Below are 16,523 nucleotides of genomic sequence, written 5' to 3' on the forward strand. Positions count from 1 at the left end.
CCGACCAATCCGCGCTCAGCAACGAGGCGCGCCCGCCTCCCGGGCTCTCGGTCGCAGCCAATCACAGGTTCTGACGGGACCGAGCCTCCCCGCAAGGGCAGTTGGACTTGGCTGACTTTCAGCAGCGCGCCGCAGATCGACGTCGACTTGGGCCAGTGGTGGCTCGCGGGGATGTCGGCCCTTCCGAAGGCCGTGGCGCTCTGGCCAATGAGGGAGCGCCTCGGCGGTGGGTGAGGTCGAGAAATTTGGTACCTCGCCAGGGGGTTGAGGAGAGAAGGTGTGTCACTTGGGGCAGTGGAGCGGTAGTGACAACTAGGAAAGCCAGAACGGAATGCCAACACTTTGCCTGGGCGGAGGTAATGAAAAGCATCTGGTTTCATTGCTATTCTTTGAAAAGCTCACAGTGCACCGTTCTTCGTGACTGAACAGGCATCTCGTGATCCCTTGAGAATGTGTGGGGGTTTTTGCACTTTTAAAAAAAATTTATTTATTTATTTTGGGGGGGTTGGGCTGCACCGCGTGGCATGCGAGCTCTTAGTTCCCCCACCAGGGATGGAACCCCTGCCCCCTGCAGTGGAAGCGCGGAGTCCTAATCAGTGGACGGCCAGGGGACTCCCCTTGAGAATGTTGATTCATTTATTCCACAAGTATTTCTGTGTGTTCAGGGAGGACCTTTTGTGTGCCAGGCACTGGAGATAAATCTTGACACAAATAGACATGATAGATGCCTTCATAAAGCTGCCAGTCTAAAGAGGAGGAAGAGGGAGAAGACAGAGGTAAACAAGCAGATAACATAACAAATCATGTCAAGGAAGGAAATAAAGCAGATGTGGATACAGAAGAAGTTGAGGTTAGCTAGAGAGGGTTGTTCTATAAGAACTTTATAACGTTTAAACAAAGAGTGAGAAGATCAGTCAGCCATGGAACCTGGAAAGTGATGATTGTTCTGGGCAGAGGGGACAGCAGAGCAAATGTCCTGAGGTGGGACAGCTTGACATTTTGGAAGAACAGAAAGGCCAGTGTGGGTCTAGTTTAGAGGGAGGGAGAGAGCAGCATGACAGAAGGAAATGAGGTAGACAGAGGCCAGAGGATGTAGCCAAGACTTGGAATTTGCTTTACATTTTAAATATAAGGAGACTCTACTGAGGCATTTTAAGCAAAGGAGAAAAAGGATCTGGTTTAGACTTTAAACTGCTTTGGTTAATGTGTAGGCGAACAGGTTATTGGGAGACTGGTTAGGAGACTAAATCAGAGGAGCTCCAAGGTGTGAGATGACCTGTTTTAAACTATGGTGATATCACTGGAGGTAGAGAAAAGCAGAGATTTTAAAGATAAATTATTAGCTTGTTTTGACATATTAAGTATCCCAGTCCCCGGACAACTGTTCTGAAACCAGGGCTTCCTGGAATTTTCTGTTCTTTAATCATTTTATTGAAGCCATATATATATATATATATATATATATATACACACACACGCACGCACGCACGCACGCACGCATACACATGCATATCTGAACCATCAGACAAGGCAATCTTACTTACAGAAAGCCCCTCTCCCACCCTGTTATGTGTGTGTGTGTGTGTGCGTGTCTCTCTCTCTATATATATAAGTGCATATATCCCAAATGTATACAGCTCAGTGAATTTTCACAGTCTGAACACACCTGTGTATCCACCACCCAGATCAAGAAACAGAACATTATAAACACCCAGGGACTCCATCCTACTGCCTTCCGGTCATTGCCTATCATGACTTTCAACAACATAGATTAGTTTTGCCTGTCTTTGGACTTGATACATATAGAATCACGAAGTATACACTCTTTTGTGTTTGGCTCTTTATTCAACTTTATACTTATGAGATTCTTCCATACTGTTGCATATAGTTGTAGATCACTCATGTTATTTCATTCTGTAAATATACCTTTGAATTCATCCTTCTGATGCACATTAGGGTAGTTTTCAGTTTTGGAGCTATTACAGATAGTGCTACTATAAACATTCTAGTACGTATCTTTTGGCCTTTTCTTTTGATGGAGCGATTTGGTGGCTGAGTTTTAAATACAATTAAGTTATTTTTGAATCTGTTCATCAGTAATATAGTACCATGTATTGCAGTATCTCAAACATACGACACCAGATCATGAAGGGCTTTGCTCTCACAAATGTGAAAACTTTTGGCCACAAGAACTGTTGACATGAGAAATTTTAAGTTTGGAAGTCTAAAACACTTGTAATTATGTATGGCATTTTGACCTTCTTTTTAAGCAGTTGCAAACTGCATGTCCAGGATTTGAGAACATCATGACTTTGCTACATCCTTTTATTATAATAGACTGTAATTCACAGGCATATGAGAAGCAAGGTCAGTTAGGCTGTGCTGAAGAATATGCGTATGTTTGGTGCTAATACAGTCCTTGGACTTATATTTGAAAACCATACCATTCCACATCCTACCACAGCTGATTAGGAATAAAGCCAGCAGTTTACTTCTTTAGAATTATTTATTTCTGCTTTTTGCATCTCTGAAGCATGGCTAAATGTAGTACAAATGTACATATACTCAACATGTGGGATCACTGCATAATGTCCAAAAGAATCAAGTGGATGCAGCACTCCATACTTCATTAAGTTGAGCTCCTTTTTATTTCACTTTATATTTTAAAGACTTGAACTATTTGATAGTAGTCACTATCGGGAAATTATCCTCAAGATGGGTCACAAGGCTGTGGGTGGATAGGTCGCAGGGGGCCTTATAAAATATAAAGTGAGGACGTAAACCATTTGAGATTTAGGCTAATGAACCACCGAACTGGAACCGTTACAACTTGAATTGAGGCGTATTACACATGTTACGAGTTGGAGCAAAAACTGATTGGAATTGGTCAGCACCAAACCGGAAGTGGTTAGGAGTGCAGCTAGAGGCAAGATTTTATAGAGAAGATGTGAAAGCCAAGCAAGAAAATGATTTGATTGGCTACAGGTTAAACAGTTACCTTATTTGGGGAAGTCTCTTTGGCTTTGTGGTTGGTTGTCCTTAGGTTTTCATTTCTTAACCTTAGGGCACTACAGATTTAGGTTTTGGTTTGCTTACTTAGGCTACTAAGGCGTTAAAGCCACCTCAGTCTAAGGGCCTCCTTGTTTAATTAATTTAACACTACCCATTTTCCTGATTAGTTGCTAATGCTCCTGGGAGCCAAATACTGTGTAATAATGAACTGATAATTTTATTAATATTCACCAATGAATAACCAATTTTTTTTCTTGTTAAAACATTAGAGATGGTATTTTTGTATAGTCAATGAAGGGTACCAGAATATGCGACCCCCAAAATACACCTCTTTGGATTATTTTGAGCTAAAGGCAACTGAGGACCAGGAGATGCAGAAAAAGCTCTTCACCTCCCCCTGCCTAAAAATAGAGTATAAATTTCCCCTTTAGTAAAGGAAATTTACATTTATAAAGGAAATTTCCATCTTTCATGGTGGCTCCAGGAAGTACCAGGAAGAGTGCTACTCCCAGAGATAACTGTTATCGCCTGAGAGACTCCTTTCTATGTAACAAGACAACCCTTATTTAATATACGTTTCCTCCCCTTGCATTCCTGTAACTTGCCTTCTCTACTCCCAAGCCCCTTTTCCTTTGTTTAGCCTAAAATAGTATATAAACCTCAATCATCCGGTCTCCTAGAGTCTCATTTCTTTATGAAATTTCCATCCATACTTACAGGATTAAAACTGTTTTTTCTCTTATTTATTTGTCTTTTGTCAATTTGATTTCCAGGGTCCCAGCCAGAGAACCTAAGAGGATAAAAGGAAACATTTTGTCTTTTCCTCCATTAGAATCAGCAGTTCTCCAGGTAAGACTCTGGACGCTACTTCTGGCCTCATGCCTAAAGTGTGAGATATTAGGGTGTATTTTTCCACAGTTCAGGTGGTTTTCTATCTAGAATTCCTAGCCCAGATGTCCCTTCTGTGTGTCACCAGAATAATTGCCAAAACCCTGACACAATCTTTACATCTTGTCTTTGAACCCTATTAAAACTTGTAGCAGTGATTTTATTTTAGAATGTAATTGTTGCTTTTTTCCCACAAATATGGAATAAATGAGCTTCATCCAGTACCAGTGTTATAGAGATCTGAATTATCTTTCCATTTCCACCTCTGACTTTTCTATTTGGCCCTATTCAAGTATTTAATCTCATTATGCATCATTCTCATATAGGGCTGTTATGAGGAAAATCGTATTCTATAAATGTAGAAAAGATTATAAGCAAAATTGCATTTTGTTACTTAAATTGCAAAAGCTCCAAATCAAGGGAATGGAATATGATAATCATTAGCTGCATTTGCCAAGTATTTCCTACTCTCCACCTCCCAGTCAGTTTCTGGCCCCTTCGTGGGTGGTGCTGTGGGAAGGTAGGGAGCCTGTGACTAGTTTAGGTCAATGAATTGTGCGTGGAGGTGACAGCGTTTCTGAGTTGGAGCATTTAATGATCCTCTGCAAGACCCTTCAAGGCTTATTTCCCTCTGCCATTACAACTAACAAAGTTCCAGATCACTGCTTCTCCTTCCGTCTGGTTCCTGAGTAACTGTGAAGAACAGAATCCTGCTGCCAGCCCATCGTGGCCAGATAGCTGAGCAAGAAACAAACCTTTGTGGTTTTGAGCCACTGATATTGTTTGCTGCTACATCTTGAGCTAACTTAACCTAGCCTATCCTGACTCATACAGGTAGTAGCTCCAACTTAAAATCATTTGGTTGAGGTTTTCTTGGGGCAGTTTTATTCAAAAAGAAATTTTCATTCATTTTTTTCAATAACTTTTCATGAAGTTTCTACTGGGTTTATAGCAATGAATGAAAAATATAAATGTCTCTGTTCTCATGAAAATTGGGAGGGGGCGGAGGAGATAGTAAGCATTTATCTAGGTATGATGAATGCTATAACTGGAAAAGTATGGCTTTCTCTAAGTATTATTCTTGGAGTGTTGTGGCTCCTCTTCCCCTTTCTGTCTCTGTCTTTCTCTTAAGTCAGGGATTATTCAGTTGCTGAATATTATACAAGCCTACCTAGAAAGAATGAGAAAGAAAAAACAAGTTTCTAACTAACTCTTGAGAAGTATCTTGGACTCATAGAAAATGTACCTTGCCTGAGCCTGGAATGCCAACATTGCTTTTGACCAATGGGCGGCCTCAGACAAGTAGCTAGCTTTGCTGTGCCCCTCTTTTATCAGATGTAAAATAGCACTGAATATAACCTGCCTTGGCTGACTTTCATAACTGCTACAAGAATTAAATTAAGCAGAGAATTAAGTGTCCCATAAAAAAAAAACAGTGTTATTATTCTTTGAAGATTTTACTTGAAGTGAACTGGGGGAGCCAATAAATAGCCAGTTTAAAAAAAAAAAAAAAAGTTCGGTCCACCTCTAAAGCAACATATAAACAAATTAAAATTAAAATTGTACCCTTCCAGCTGTGGGAAATGACACAGAATGACATGGTCAGAGTTGTACCTTCAAGAATCTAAACTCAGTGTTTATTGCCAAGTCATATCTGCTAATGTACTGCTATTAGGATATGGCTGAAACAAGCCAAAAATTCCCTGTAATCTTCATAAGGAATATTCAGTACTTTTCTTGTCAGTAGAATGAAGGGAATGTACGAATAACTAGTTTTATACAAGTGGGTAAACAACAGAAAAATGCATGCAGCGTTAATAGAAACTGCCATTGTCTTTGAGATCTGTAATTTCAGAAGTATGTACACTTATAACTTGTTGGAAATACCTAATTTTCTCAACTCATTGCTAAGTCTCATTTAGATTAGAGTTCAGTATCCCAAAGTAACATTGTAAGAGATGATGAAAGGCACATTTGTCACTGGTTGTCAGGCAACCCAAAGCATGCGTTATTGGCATGTACAAACACACCTCCTTATTAGGTATACAGAGTGGGTGTAGGTGCTGAACTGCTTTTCTACTGGTCAGTTTCCCTTCCAATGACAGAAGAGAAAGTATTTTTCCCCCCAGTTAATTAGCATACTCTGGGGCAGTACCGGACTGTGTTTCTTACCCTGGTAGTGTTAAATATAGACTTGAAAACCAGCCTTCAGCATTTACCATTTAAAAGTTACTTTTGCTTTGGGTGTTCTAGATTTTATATACAAAAATACTCCAGAAAAAGTTGTGAAAATTCAAATAAACTAATAGCACATCATGATTATGCTATGAGAAGTTAGCAAGAGGGAGACTGGTTTTCTTGAAGATACCTTCCCATAAAATAAGAATCGACAATCATCTTCCCAGAATGAAACCAGGAAAGATATCCCCAGGTCGCAAAGGTCAACAGAAATGGTGTTCTCTATCGCCACCCCATCTTTGCATAGACCACAGGGAAGAGGCAGAAAGCTGAGATTCGGGAAGAGGGCAGAGTTACAGCAAAGGGAAAAAAGGGAAGCGGACCAAGAGAGGGACATCAGCCTGCCCACATGAGGGACTGTCATATGGCCTGAAATGTGACCCAATGAAAATAGTGTAGAAATAGATGCTTAGTGCTCTTTGAACTGTATGTAACTGGTTAATGCAAGGTTATATAATATTTTCTACATGTTCTCTCATTCTGTGGCTTCTCCCTCCTCCTAATTCACCCTACACCCACTGGTACTATTTTTCATCTTACAGCACTATTTCATGAAGCTTCAGAAGTTCCCCATTTCCAATAGTGTTTAAAAAAAAAATTCTAAGCTTCTAAGGCTGGTATTCACACTTTTCCATGAGCTGTTCCTGCCCTTCAGCAACCTTCTGACCCGCTACTTCCCTAAACGGACACTCATTCCGCCCAAACTCATCATTTCCTAAACCTGCCGTGAGGGTTCTGACCCCCTGGCTCCCTTGCCTTTGCTCAAGGCAAACCTTAATGTTCTCCTCTTAGTTTTCTTAAATCCTCAGAAATGGAAGGATTAAAGTGAACGTTTGCCATGTGATTACTGATTGCTTGTACTCTTAGAGAAGAACCAGAATAGAGTATCACTTTGTGCTGCAAACAAAAATAATAATTGCTAACTGTTGGGGTTCTCCAGAGAAACAAGCAATAGGGTGTGTATGTATGTGTGTGGGGGGGGGCGGTGAGAGAGAGAGAGAGAGAGACTGAGATTTAAGGAATTGGCTCATGGGATGTGGGAGCCGGCAAGTCCGAATCTGAAGAGAGAGAACAGACCCTGCATATATTTGGAGGAAAAATATTCGAGGCAAAGGAGAGGGCACGCACAGAGGTCCTGCAGCAGAGTCGCAGGCTGGAGACCCAGGGAAGAGATGCCGTCGCACTCACATCCCAAGGCAGTCTGGAGGCAGATGGCCTTCTTCCTTGGGGGATGTCAGTCTTTCTCTTAAGGCCTTTAACTGACTGGATGAGGCCCGGCCACATTATGGAGGTAAAATCTGCTTTACTCAACCTACTGATTTAAATGTTAATTCCATCTAAAAATACCTTCACAGAGACATCTAGATTTATGTTTGACTAAACATGTGGGTACCTTGGCCTAGTCAAATTGACACATAAACTTAACCATCACACTAACCTATACAAATGCTTATTCTGTCCAGGCACTGTTCTAAATTCTTTACGTGTATTAACTCATTTAACTCTCACAACCCAATGAGATAAGGTTATTATTATCTTCCCCATTTTACAGTTGAGGCACACAGATAGATATTAAGTAATTTGCCTGAGGTCATACAGCTTATAAATGATACCTTGCCAGGACTTGAATTTTTACAGCCTGGCCCCAGAGTCTATGTTCTTAACTGCTGGTCTCTTCACCTCTCAAGAAGAAAAAGTGAAAGCTGAACTCACTGATACCTTATATGTTCTTCCTGCTGCCTCCATAAATATCTTTGCCTGCCATTAACATCTGTTGGAAATCAGCTTTTTACAGAAACCTTATGTATGTCCACACAATAGCTCTTTGATGTAGGTAGTGTTATCCCTGTTTTACAGACGAGGAAAATTTGAGGCACGGAGAAGTTAATAATTTGCCCCAGGCCACGAAGTAGTGAGTGGAAAGCAGGCATTAGCCTAGGGCCCTCAGTCTCCAAAGCACATGCCCTGACCAAAATGTCTCTCTGTATGTTAAAGATGTTCCTACTCATCCCTGTTTTGAAGACTTTAAATTACTTTAACCAAAGTTGACTTTGCAAATTAACAAAAATTGGCTTTCTGTTTTGATGTGTTCCACAAGTGAAAAACACTGTACACATAAGCCTAAATTTCTGACTAATTCATGCACCAGAAAAGAACATAGATTGTAACTAAAGAACATAGATTGAATGGAAAGAAAAAAAGAAAGAGCATTTCCTGTTTTACCAGGTAGGGACTAGCTAGTATCATCTACTGGGGGCCTGCTGCATTTAGAGAAAGAGCAAGGGACAAACACATCCCTCTGAAGCACTGAAGTGGGAGAAAAGGACCAGTTAGAGTAGAATACAGATTGAACCTGAGCAGTGACTTCACCTAAGCCTAGCCTGCTGGCAAGAACTTCAGTGGGCAGGAAAACATACAACAGACATGGCCCGTTTTGCAGTGTTGGCTTGCTACGCTGGAATTAGGTGAACCTACTGTCTGTTTATAAGGGACTGATGTAGAAAGTTTTATTTATGATGTAGAAGGAGTTTTGGTTTCCCAGGGGGGCCCGTGAGAAGGCAGAGCATACTATTTACTGTTGATAAGGATCATAATGGAGTAATGTTTGCCACCAGGGATCTTTCACCTCTGTCTTCTTAACTCACTGACGAAATTTGTAGCCTGGGAGAGGAAAGGCCCCCAGAAGTTTTTCGGCCTGTCCAGAAGTCAGTATATGACCAAAGAATTTTAGAGCTGGGAGGTATCTTTGAACTATTTTCCTCCTCTTCCTCTCCCCTTTATTTTTCAGAAAATTAAATGCAAACTCTGAGAGGTGAAGAGATTTGCCCAACACCACAGAGCTGGTAACTACAGGCTAGAATTATAGGCCAGATTTTTAGTGTCCCAGGCAAGTACTAATCCAGCCTCTTCACACTGTGTGTGATCAGAGGCATTCCTGACTTTAGACAACCTAGTTAATGTTAGGAATTTTTATTGTTCCCTGTCCTTGCCGAGAACAGCCTAACTGGTCTTGAGCTTGCTTGCATCTGACACTGTTTCCTGCTTACAAAATGTCTTTCTTCTTTCTCCTCTCCTCTATTAAAACTCTTTTGTTTGCTTACTAAATGGCTGTTCATTCATTCAAATAATATTTATTTAATGATTCCTCCTATGTACTAGAAACTATTCTAGGAGCTGGGGATATAGCAGTGAACTAAACACACAAAATTTCTGTCCTTGTGGAACCTACACTCTAGAGAAAGGAACAGAAAACCAAACAGATAAATATATTCTTTGATATCTGTAACAATGAATGGTCTGTAGAAAAATAAGTGATGAAAAATGGGATAGAGAAGGGAATATGTGCTATCTGAGGTGTGGAAGTGAGGGAAAGCCTGGCATTGGGGGGCAGGAACCATAATGAAGGAAGGGAGGGAACAGACCCTGCGTATATTTGGAGGAAAAATATTCCAGACAGAGGAAAGGGCATGCACAAAGGTGCTGCAGCAGAGTAGCAAGGAAGCCTGCGGGACGGGAACATGGTTAATGAGTGAAATTAAACAGAAATGAGGTCAGAGAGAAACCAGAGTCTGTAAGACGTTGGAGACCGAGATAAGATAAGATAGGGAAAGGAAAGGACAGAAAAGAAAAGGAATTTGGACTTGATTCTCATTGTTGAGAAGACTTGGGGAGAGAGAGTAGGTGAGGGTTGTGAACTGATTTGTGATGAAAAGGATCACTCATGTTGCAGTGCAGGGAGTGAACTCTGGGAGAGGCAAAAGTAGCAACTAGGAGACTAGGTAGAACGTTGTTGGAGGAGAATGGAGAGGTTCACCTTGAGGATGTTAACTTCGTGACGTCCTGTAAACATACAATAAAGCTTTTGCATAGGACTTAGATATATTCATCTGTGGTTCTGAAATCACACAACCCAGATAGGACTTCAACCCACGGACCTGGACTCGAGCCCAGTCAAAATTCAGATTGGGACTTGAACCCGCTGTCTTTTAATTGAGATCACACAGCTGATCTCAGGACTTAAGGAAGCTCATGTTCTTTAAGTCTCATCGCCGAAAGAATTCAGTGAGAGGCAAAGTGATAGGTAAGAAGTGGATTTATTTAGAGAGATACACATTCCATAGACAGAATGCGGTCCATTTCAAAAGGTGAGAACGGCCTTGGGAGAAACGCACTGCAGAGACAGAAGTGGGCCATGTCAGAAGGTTCAGAGTCCCCAAAATATGGGGTGGTTAGTTTTTACGGGCTGGATAATTGCATAGTCTAATGACTGGGAGGATTATTCCAACTATTTTGGAGAAGGGTTAGAGATTTCCAGGAATTGGGCCACCGCCCACTTTTTGACCTTTTATGGTTGGCCTCAGAACTGTCGTGGTGCTGGTGGTGTGCCATTTAGCATATGCTAATGTATTACAGTGAGCATATAATGAGGCTTAAGGTCCACTGGAAGTCAAATCTTCTGCCATCTTGGACCTAGTTGGTTCTAACCAGTGTTTGTCATGTCCTATGGCTATGTCATTCTTTTAAAGGTCGTACCCTGACCCCTTGCCTCCTGTTTCAGTTCCAGGGAGAAGTCAAGGTGAAAGGCATACATTCAGGAGTCATCAGTGTGCGGGTAGAATTTAAAACCATGAGGATGAGATCGCCTAGGGAGTGAGATGGATGGAGAAGAGAGGAGGCTGGAGGTCAAAGCGCTGGGATTTTGCAGAATTTAGAAGTTGGCAAAAGGAAGAGGTCCAGGCAAAGGTGACTGAGAAGGAATAGTAATGAGGTAGGAGGAAAACCAATAAAAAGCGAGAGAAAGGCAATAAAGAAAATTTCAAGGAGAGTGTAAGCAGCTGTTTGATGATTAGGCTTGAGCATGTAAAGGTCATTGAAGACCCAGACAAGATCAGCATCAGTGCGGTGAGGGCACATAAACGTGATTGGCATGAGTTCAAGAGAGAATGGGAAGTAAGGGAGCAAACAATCTAAAAGTACTTGAGGAGTTTTATTTTAAGGTGGGGCATAGGAATGAGGCAGTAACAGAGGGGTATTTTTTTTTAAGATGGAAAATATTATAGCATGTATGCATGCTGATGAGAATAATTTGAAGGGAATGAAAGACTGACTTGCAAGAAAAGGAGCAAAGTCGTCATCTAGGATGGAGGAGGAGTTGGAGGACCCAGGTGAGCTGGCAGGGTAGCTGGACAGATCTAAGGACCCCCTTGAGGTTAGGTTCATGATTTGGTGTGAGACCAGTTAGTGTGTGTTAATGTCTTTCTCCAGCCATATTCAGCTACTTGGGTGCAGAGGCAGATTAGGTGAAGAGTTAGATTTGAACAGGTTAAGCTTTAGCTACATGGATATAACAAAGCAGGGAGGTGAGAAACTATAACAATGGACCGTGGAATCCCAACTGGATAAACAGAGAAGAGAGGGCATGAGTGGTGCCATGGAAATTAAAAAGCCGGCAGGGTCAATCACTTGGAGATACTGGCCACGGTACAAACCCAGGACAATGTCTTTTTTTTCCCAAAATACTCTAAAATGTGAATGACTGGTGAATAACATATAAAGATAACCTTCCATGCCTTTAATGAGAAAATAGATACTTCTTAACACAAAGAAATTAATTTCTAATGGGCAAATTCTAGGGGCATTTGACAGAATAATGGGAGAATATTGAAGGAAAGAGCCTCAATAATACAAGTTAAGGACTTCCCCGTTTGACCTAAGTGTAAGGTGCATGGGGTCCAGAATACGTGGTGACCCGTTGCTTTCCCTGTATCAAAAGTGAGTTATTCATCAACCAGAAGTCTAACGAGATGAAGTAGAGATCCACTTGATCTTGAAAGATCAAGACGTGTTATATACATAATACAGGACTGGAATTTATATTACAGACTTCTTTATTCCAGAAGAAGGAACATGAGGGGAAGGCGGACTGTCTTAATAATTGACTTCAGTCACCATTTCGCAGCAACAGTGAGTTCTGTGGAGATATAGAGATAGATAGATAGATAGATATTCTCTGTCTTCAAGGAATTTATAAATCCTAGGTGTATAGGTACTGGACGTGAGTGAACATGAATAATTATAGGATATATATAAGAAATACCAAAAATGTTCATGAAAATGCTGACAATAGGAATGGATAGATCAGTACTGAAAAATCAATAGATTTACTAGTATAGTCATTACTGAGAAACTAATACAGTTGCTCCCAGGAAATAAAATCCATTATGTATTGTGGCAGAGACAGCTAGATGCCCGATTCAATATACATTCTACCCTTCCTCCTTAGTAACAGACCCCTGATTTTTATCTGGGCATACTGCTGGCAAAAAGAAAAGATTATTTCCCAGCCTCCCTTATAATTAGTGTGGTCTTGCTATGGCATGCCATTCGTACCATGAGATGTAATTAGAAACACATGGACTTCCAGAAAGTCACAATGCAAAGGAAGGAGGCATGCCCTTCTGTCATTCTCCTTTCCCGGACTGTGGATATGACGGCTGGAACTTAAGAATCATCTTGGATCATAATATGACATGGTAGAGATGGCAGAGCAGTAAGATAGGAGGTCAGATCTTTGGTGAACTGATCTACGGAGCAACCATAACAACCATTTCTGTTAAGAGCTGCCAAACCTGATCATAACAAACACACACATTTATCACTGTAGATACCACAGTCTCAGGTGTAGTATTTTACACATACTGGTCACTCAGTAAATATTTGATGAATAAATACAATTATTTGTGATGGGGGTTTTGCTTCTGAAAGTGCTGTTGTAGTGGAAACTCTAATGATGTTTCCCCAAATATAGCAGTTTTTTCTTCTATTGCCTTTAACTAGAGGAGCCTCTGAAAGTGACATATATATATACAGTTTATACAGTTAGAAGCAAATATAAGACAGGATATAAATTTTATTCACAAATATTTGCAAAATATTCGCTTTTAAAAATTGCCCTACGTATTAGTTATTGCTGTGCGACAAATCACCCAAATACTCATTGGCTTAAAACAGTGATCATTTATTATGTTCTTGCTTCTGCGGCCTGGCTGGGGTTCAGCCGACCTAGGTTTGGCTCAGCTGGGCAGCTCTGCTTCTCACTGCAGGACTACAGACTGGCTGGATCAGCTCTGCTCAGAGTGTCTCTCATTCTTGGGCAAGTGGGCTACCCCAGGCACTTCTTCTCATGATGATGGCAGAAGCACAAGAAAAGGAAACACTCAAGGATTTTTTAGGCCTAGACTTGAACTGGCTCATAGTCACTGTTGCCTACACGCCATTGGCCAAAGCAAGTCACATGCTCTCATAGACTCAATACGGCCATACACTATTTTTGCCTCCTCCCATCAAGAGGTAGTTTATTTCCCAGACATATCCTTTACCTCTTGAAGATGGGCTTGTGACTTGCTTTGACCAGTAGAGTGTGATAGAAGTGAAGTTTTGTGACTCAGTGAGCCCTAGCCTAAAATGGCCTTGTATTTCCACACTCACCCTCTTGGGATGCTGTCACCACCACATGAGGATGAGGAAACCCAACTCAGTTGAGCCTCTTCATGGATGAAAGCCCACGTGGAGAGAGGCCCGGCCATCCCAGCTGTCCTAGCTCAGCCCCCAAGCTGCCTATTTAGCTGAATGTAACTTCACAAATGAGCCCAGGTTGGAACAGCAAAAGAACCCCCTGTCCAAACCGTAGAATTGTGACATAGCTATTTTAAGCCACTAAGTTTGGGAATGGTTTGGTATGCGACAATCGATAAATAACACATATATCTAAGACCAAAGTCAAGCGACAGGAGAGTATATTCTGCATCCAGTAAGTGTGTGGGTACAGGGAGGGGTAAAGAATTGAGACCAACAAATCAGTCCACTCTGGTGTATAATATCTGACATTTAATTATTTTAAATATAGTTTGACCTTTAGTTGTTAGTGGCTTCTGACATTTTAAATCTGGTTTCTTGCTCCCCAACCCATTCTATCCTCATGATAGTTTATCTCCAATTCTTCCCTTCCTGTACTCACATGCTATTGCCCAATCATGAGATGGACTCTATTTCTGCACAGCCTTGAATCTGGGCTGGCCTGGAACTGCTTTGACCAATGAAATACAGAGAAGAAACACTGTCTCAACTCCTAGCCTTTTAGAGGCCTGGCAGCTTCCGTGTCCTGCCACCTTGTAAGAAGTACAACTGCCCAGGCAACTCTGCTGAGAGAAAGCAAGTTTTTGACGTTTGTTGCAGACAGATGATCACTTACACATGTGTTTTGTAAGGTCTATTTTGCAGTTTCAATCTTTTAAGTTGACAGACACCACATTTTGTTTATTCCCTCATCAGGTGATAGACATTTAGGTTGTTTCCACTTTGGGGGAATTATGAATAATGCTGCTGTGAACATTCACGTGCAGGTTTTTGTGTGGACACGTTTTCATTATTCTGCATATGAGTGAAGTTGCTAGGCCATATGGTAGCTACACACCTTTGAATCTCTTTTCCTAAAGGAATACATTTTTTAAAAATCTGAATCTGTGACAGAATTTAGAGGGCCAGACATCCTTGGAAAATACAAGTGAACTTTTAAAAATACAGCATGTTGGAGAGGAATTACAAATATAGTATATAACATGGTTAAAAAGCTCAAGCTGATCATGTACAGCATAAAATAAAACAGAAAGGAAGCCAGGAATATAAAGTGTGTGTGTTAATATAAATGATGTCGTATACTTATTCCTGGCTCCCGATCTGAGCCCATCTTCCCCTCTCCCCAGGGCAGCTCTGTTCTGCCACTCTGGCCTCCCCAGGAGACAGCTCAAGGGACCACTCTCTCACCTCATCAGCTGTCTGATCACTCAGCAGTGTATTAGAGGGGTCTTCCTTGATCACCTACCTAAAATACCTGTCCCTCACCGTCTATCCCCTTGCCAAACCCCACATTCAGAGCATTTATCAGCACCTCAGATGTTTACTCGTTCATTCATTTATTTGTGTCTGTCACTCCCCAGACTGTGAGCTCTGTGAGAAGTGGATATTCATTTAAATTGTAATATCCCCCGCATCAAAACAGAGCCCGTCGCTCAAAGTATACTTATTAAATGAATGAGTGAATGAATGAACGAATAAATCCTTCCATTCCTTGCAAAGCCTTTTTTTCTTTTAAAAAAAATTTTATTGAAATATAGTTGAGTCAGCTCTACCCACCACCAGAGCCTCCCATCAAGCCTCTTAGATAGCCTCAACCACCAGAGAGCAGACAGCAGAAGCAAGAAAAACTACAATCCTGCAGCCTGTGGAACAAAAACCACATTCACAGAAAGATAGACAAGATGAAAAGGCAGAGGGCTATATACCAGATGAAGGAACAAGATAAAACCCCAGAAATATGGTTGATTTACAATGTTGTGTTAGTTTCAGATGTACAACAAAGTGATTCAATTATACATATATATGTATATATGTGTGTATATATATATATATATATATATATATATTCTTTTGTTTACATCATCTTCCATTATAGCTTATTACAAGATATTGAGTAGAGTTCCCTGTGCTATACAGTAGGTCCTTGTTGGTTATCTATTTTATGTATAGTAATGTGTACATTTTAATCCCAAACTCCTAATTTATCTCTCCCCCGACCTTTCCCCTTTGGTAACCACAAGTTTGTTTTTGAAGTCTGCGAGTCTATTGCTGTTTCGTAAGTAAGTTCATTTGTATCATTTTTTTAGATTCCACATACAAGCGATATCATATGATATTTGTCTTTCTCTGTCTGACTTACTTCACTTAGTACACTTAGTATGATAATCTCTGGGTCCATCCATGTTGTTACAAATGGCATTATTTCATTCTTTTTTTATAGCTGAGCAGTATTCCATTGTATATATGTACCACATCTTCTTTATCCATTCATCTGTCGACGGACACTTAGGTTGCTTCCATGTCCGGGCTATTGTAAATAGTGCTGCAATGAACATTGTGGTACATGACTCTTTTTGAATTATGGTTTTCTCAGGGTATATGCCCAGTAGTGGGATTGCTGGGTCGTATGGTAGTTCTATTTTTAGTTTTTTAAGGAACCTCCATACTGTTCTCCACAGTGGCTGTATCAGTTTACATTCCCACCAGCAGTGCAAGAGAGTTCCCATTTCTCCACACCCACTCCAGCATTTGTTATTTGTAGACTTCTTGATGATGGCCATTCTGACTGGTGTGAGGTGATACCTCATTGTAGTTTTGATTTGCATTTCTCTAATAATTAACAATGTTAAGCATCTTTTCATGTGCCTTTTGGCCATCTGTATGTCTACCTTGCAAAACCTTTGCTGCATCGAGGACTGTCCTGTGGGAAACTGCGTCAAGCAAATACCATGTGAAGTTGGCCACTATCA

The 16,523-nt window shown here is 40.9% G+C and overlaps 1 protein-coding gene across 1 annotated transcript in view; it reads left to right on the forward strand.

Moving 5' to 3' along the window:
- Window positions 1-624: 624 nt before the first annotated feature.
- HERC6 (HECT and RLD domain containing E3 ubiquitin protein ligase family member 6) overlaps window positions 625-16,523 on the forward strand; it is a gene marked incomplete at its 5' end in the record, with an annotated part of 126,313 nt that continues 110,414 nt past the window's right edge. Inside the window, 2 exon segments of the mRNA XM_082391601.1 lie at window positions 625-696; window positions 699-776. Of these exon segments, the coding sequence (XP_082247727.1) occupies window positions 625-696; window positions 699-776 (150 nt within the window).

The sequence above is a fragment of the Balaenoptera borealis genome (assembly GCF_965194805.1).
Source record: "Balaenoptera borealis genome assembly, chromosome: 4".
Lineage (NCBI taxonomy): Eukaryota > Metazoa > Chordata > Mammalia > Artiodactyla > Balaenopteridae > Balaenoptera > Balaenoptera borealis.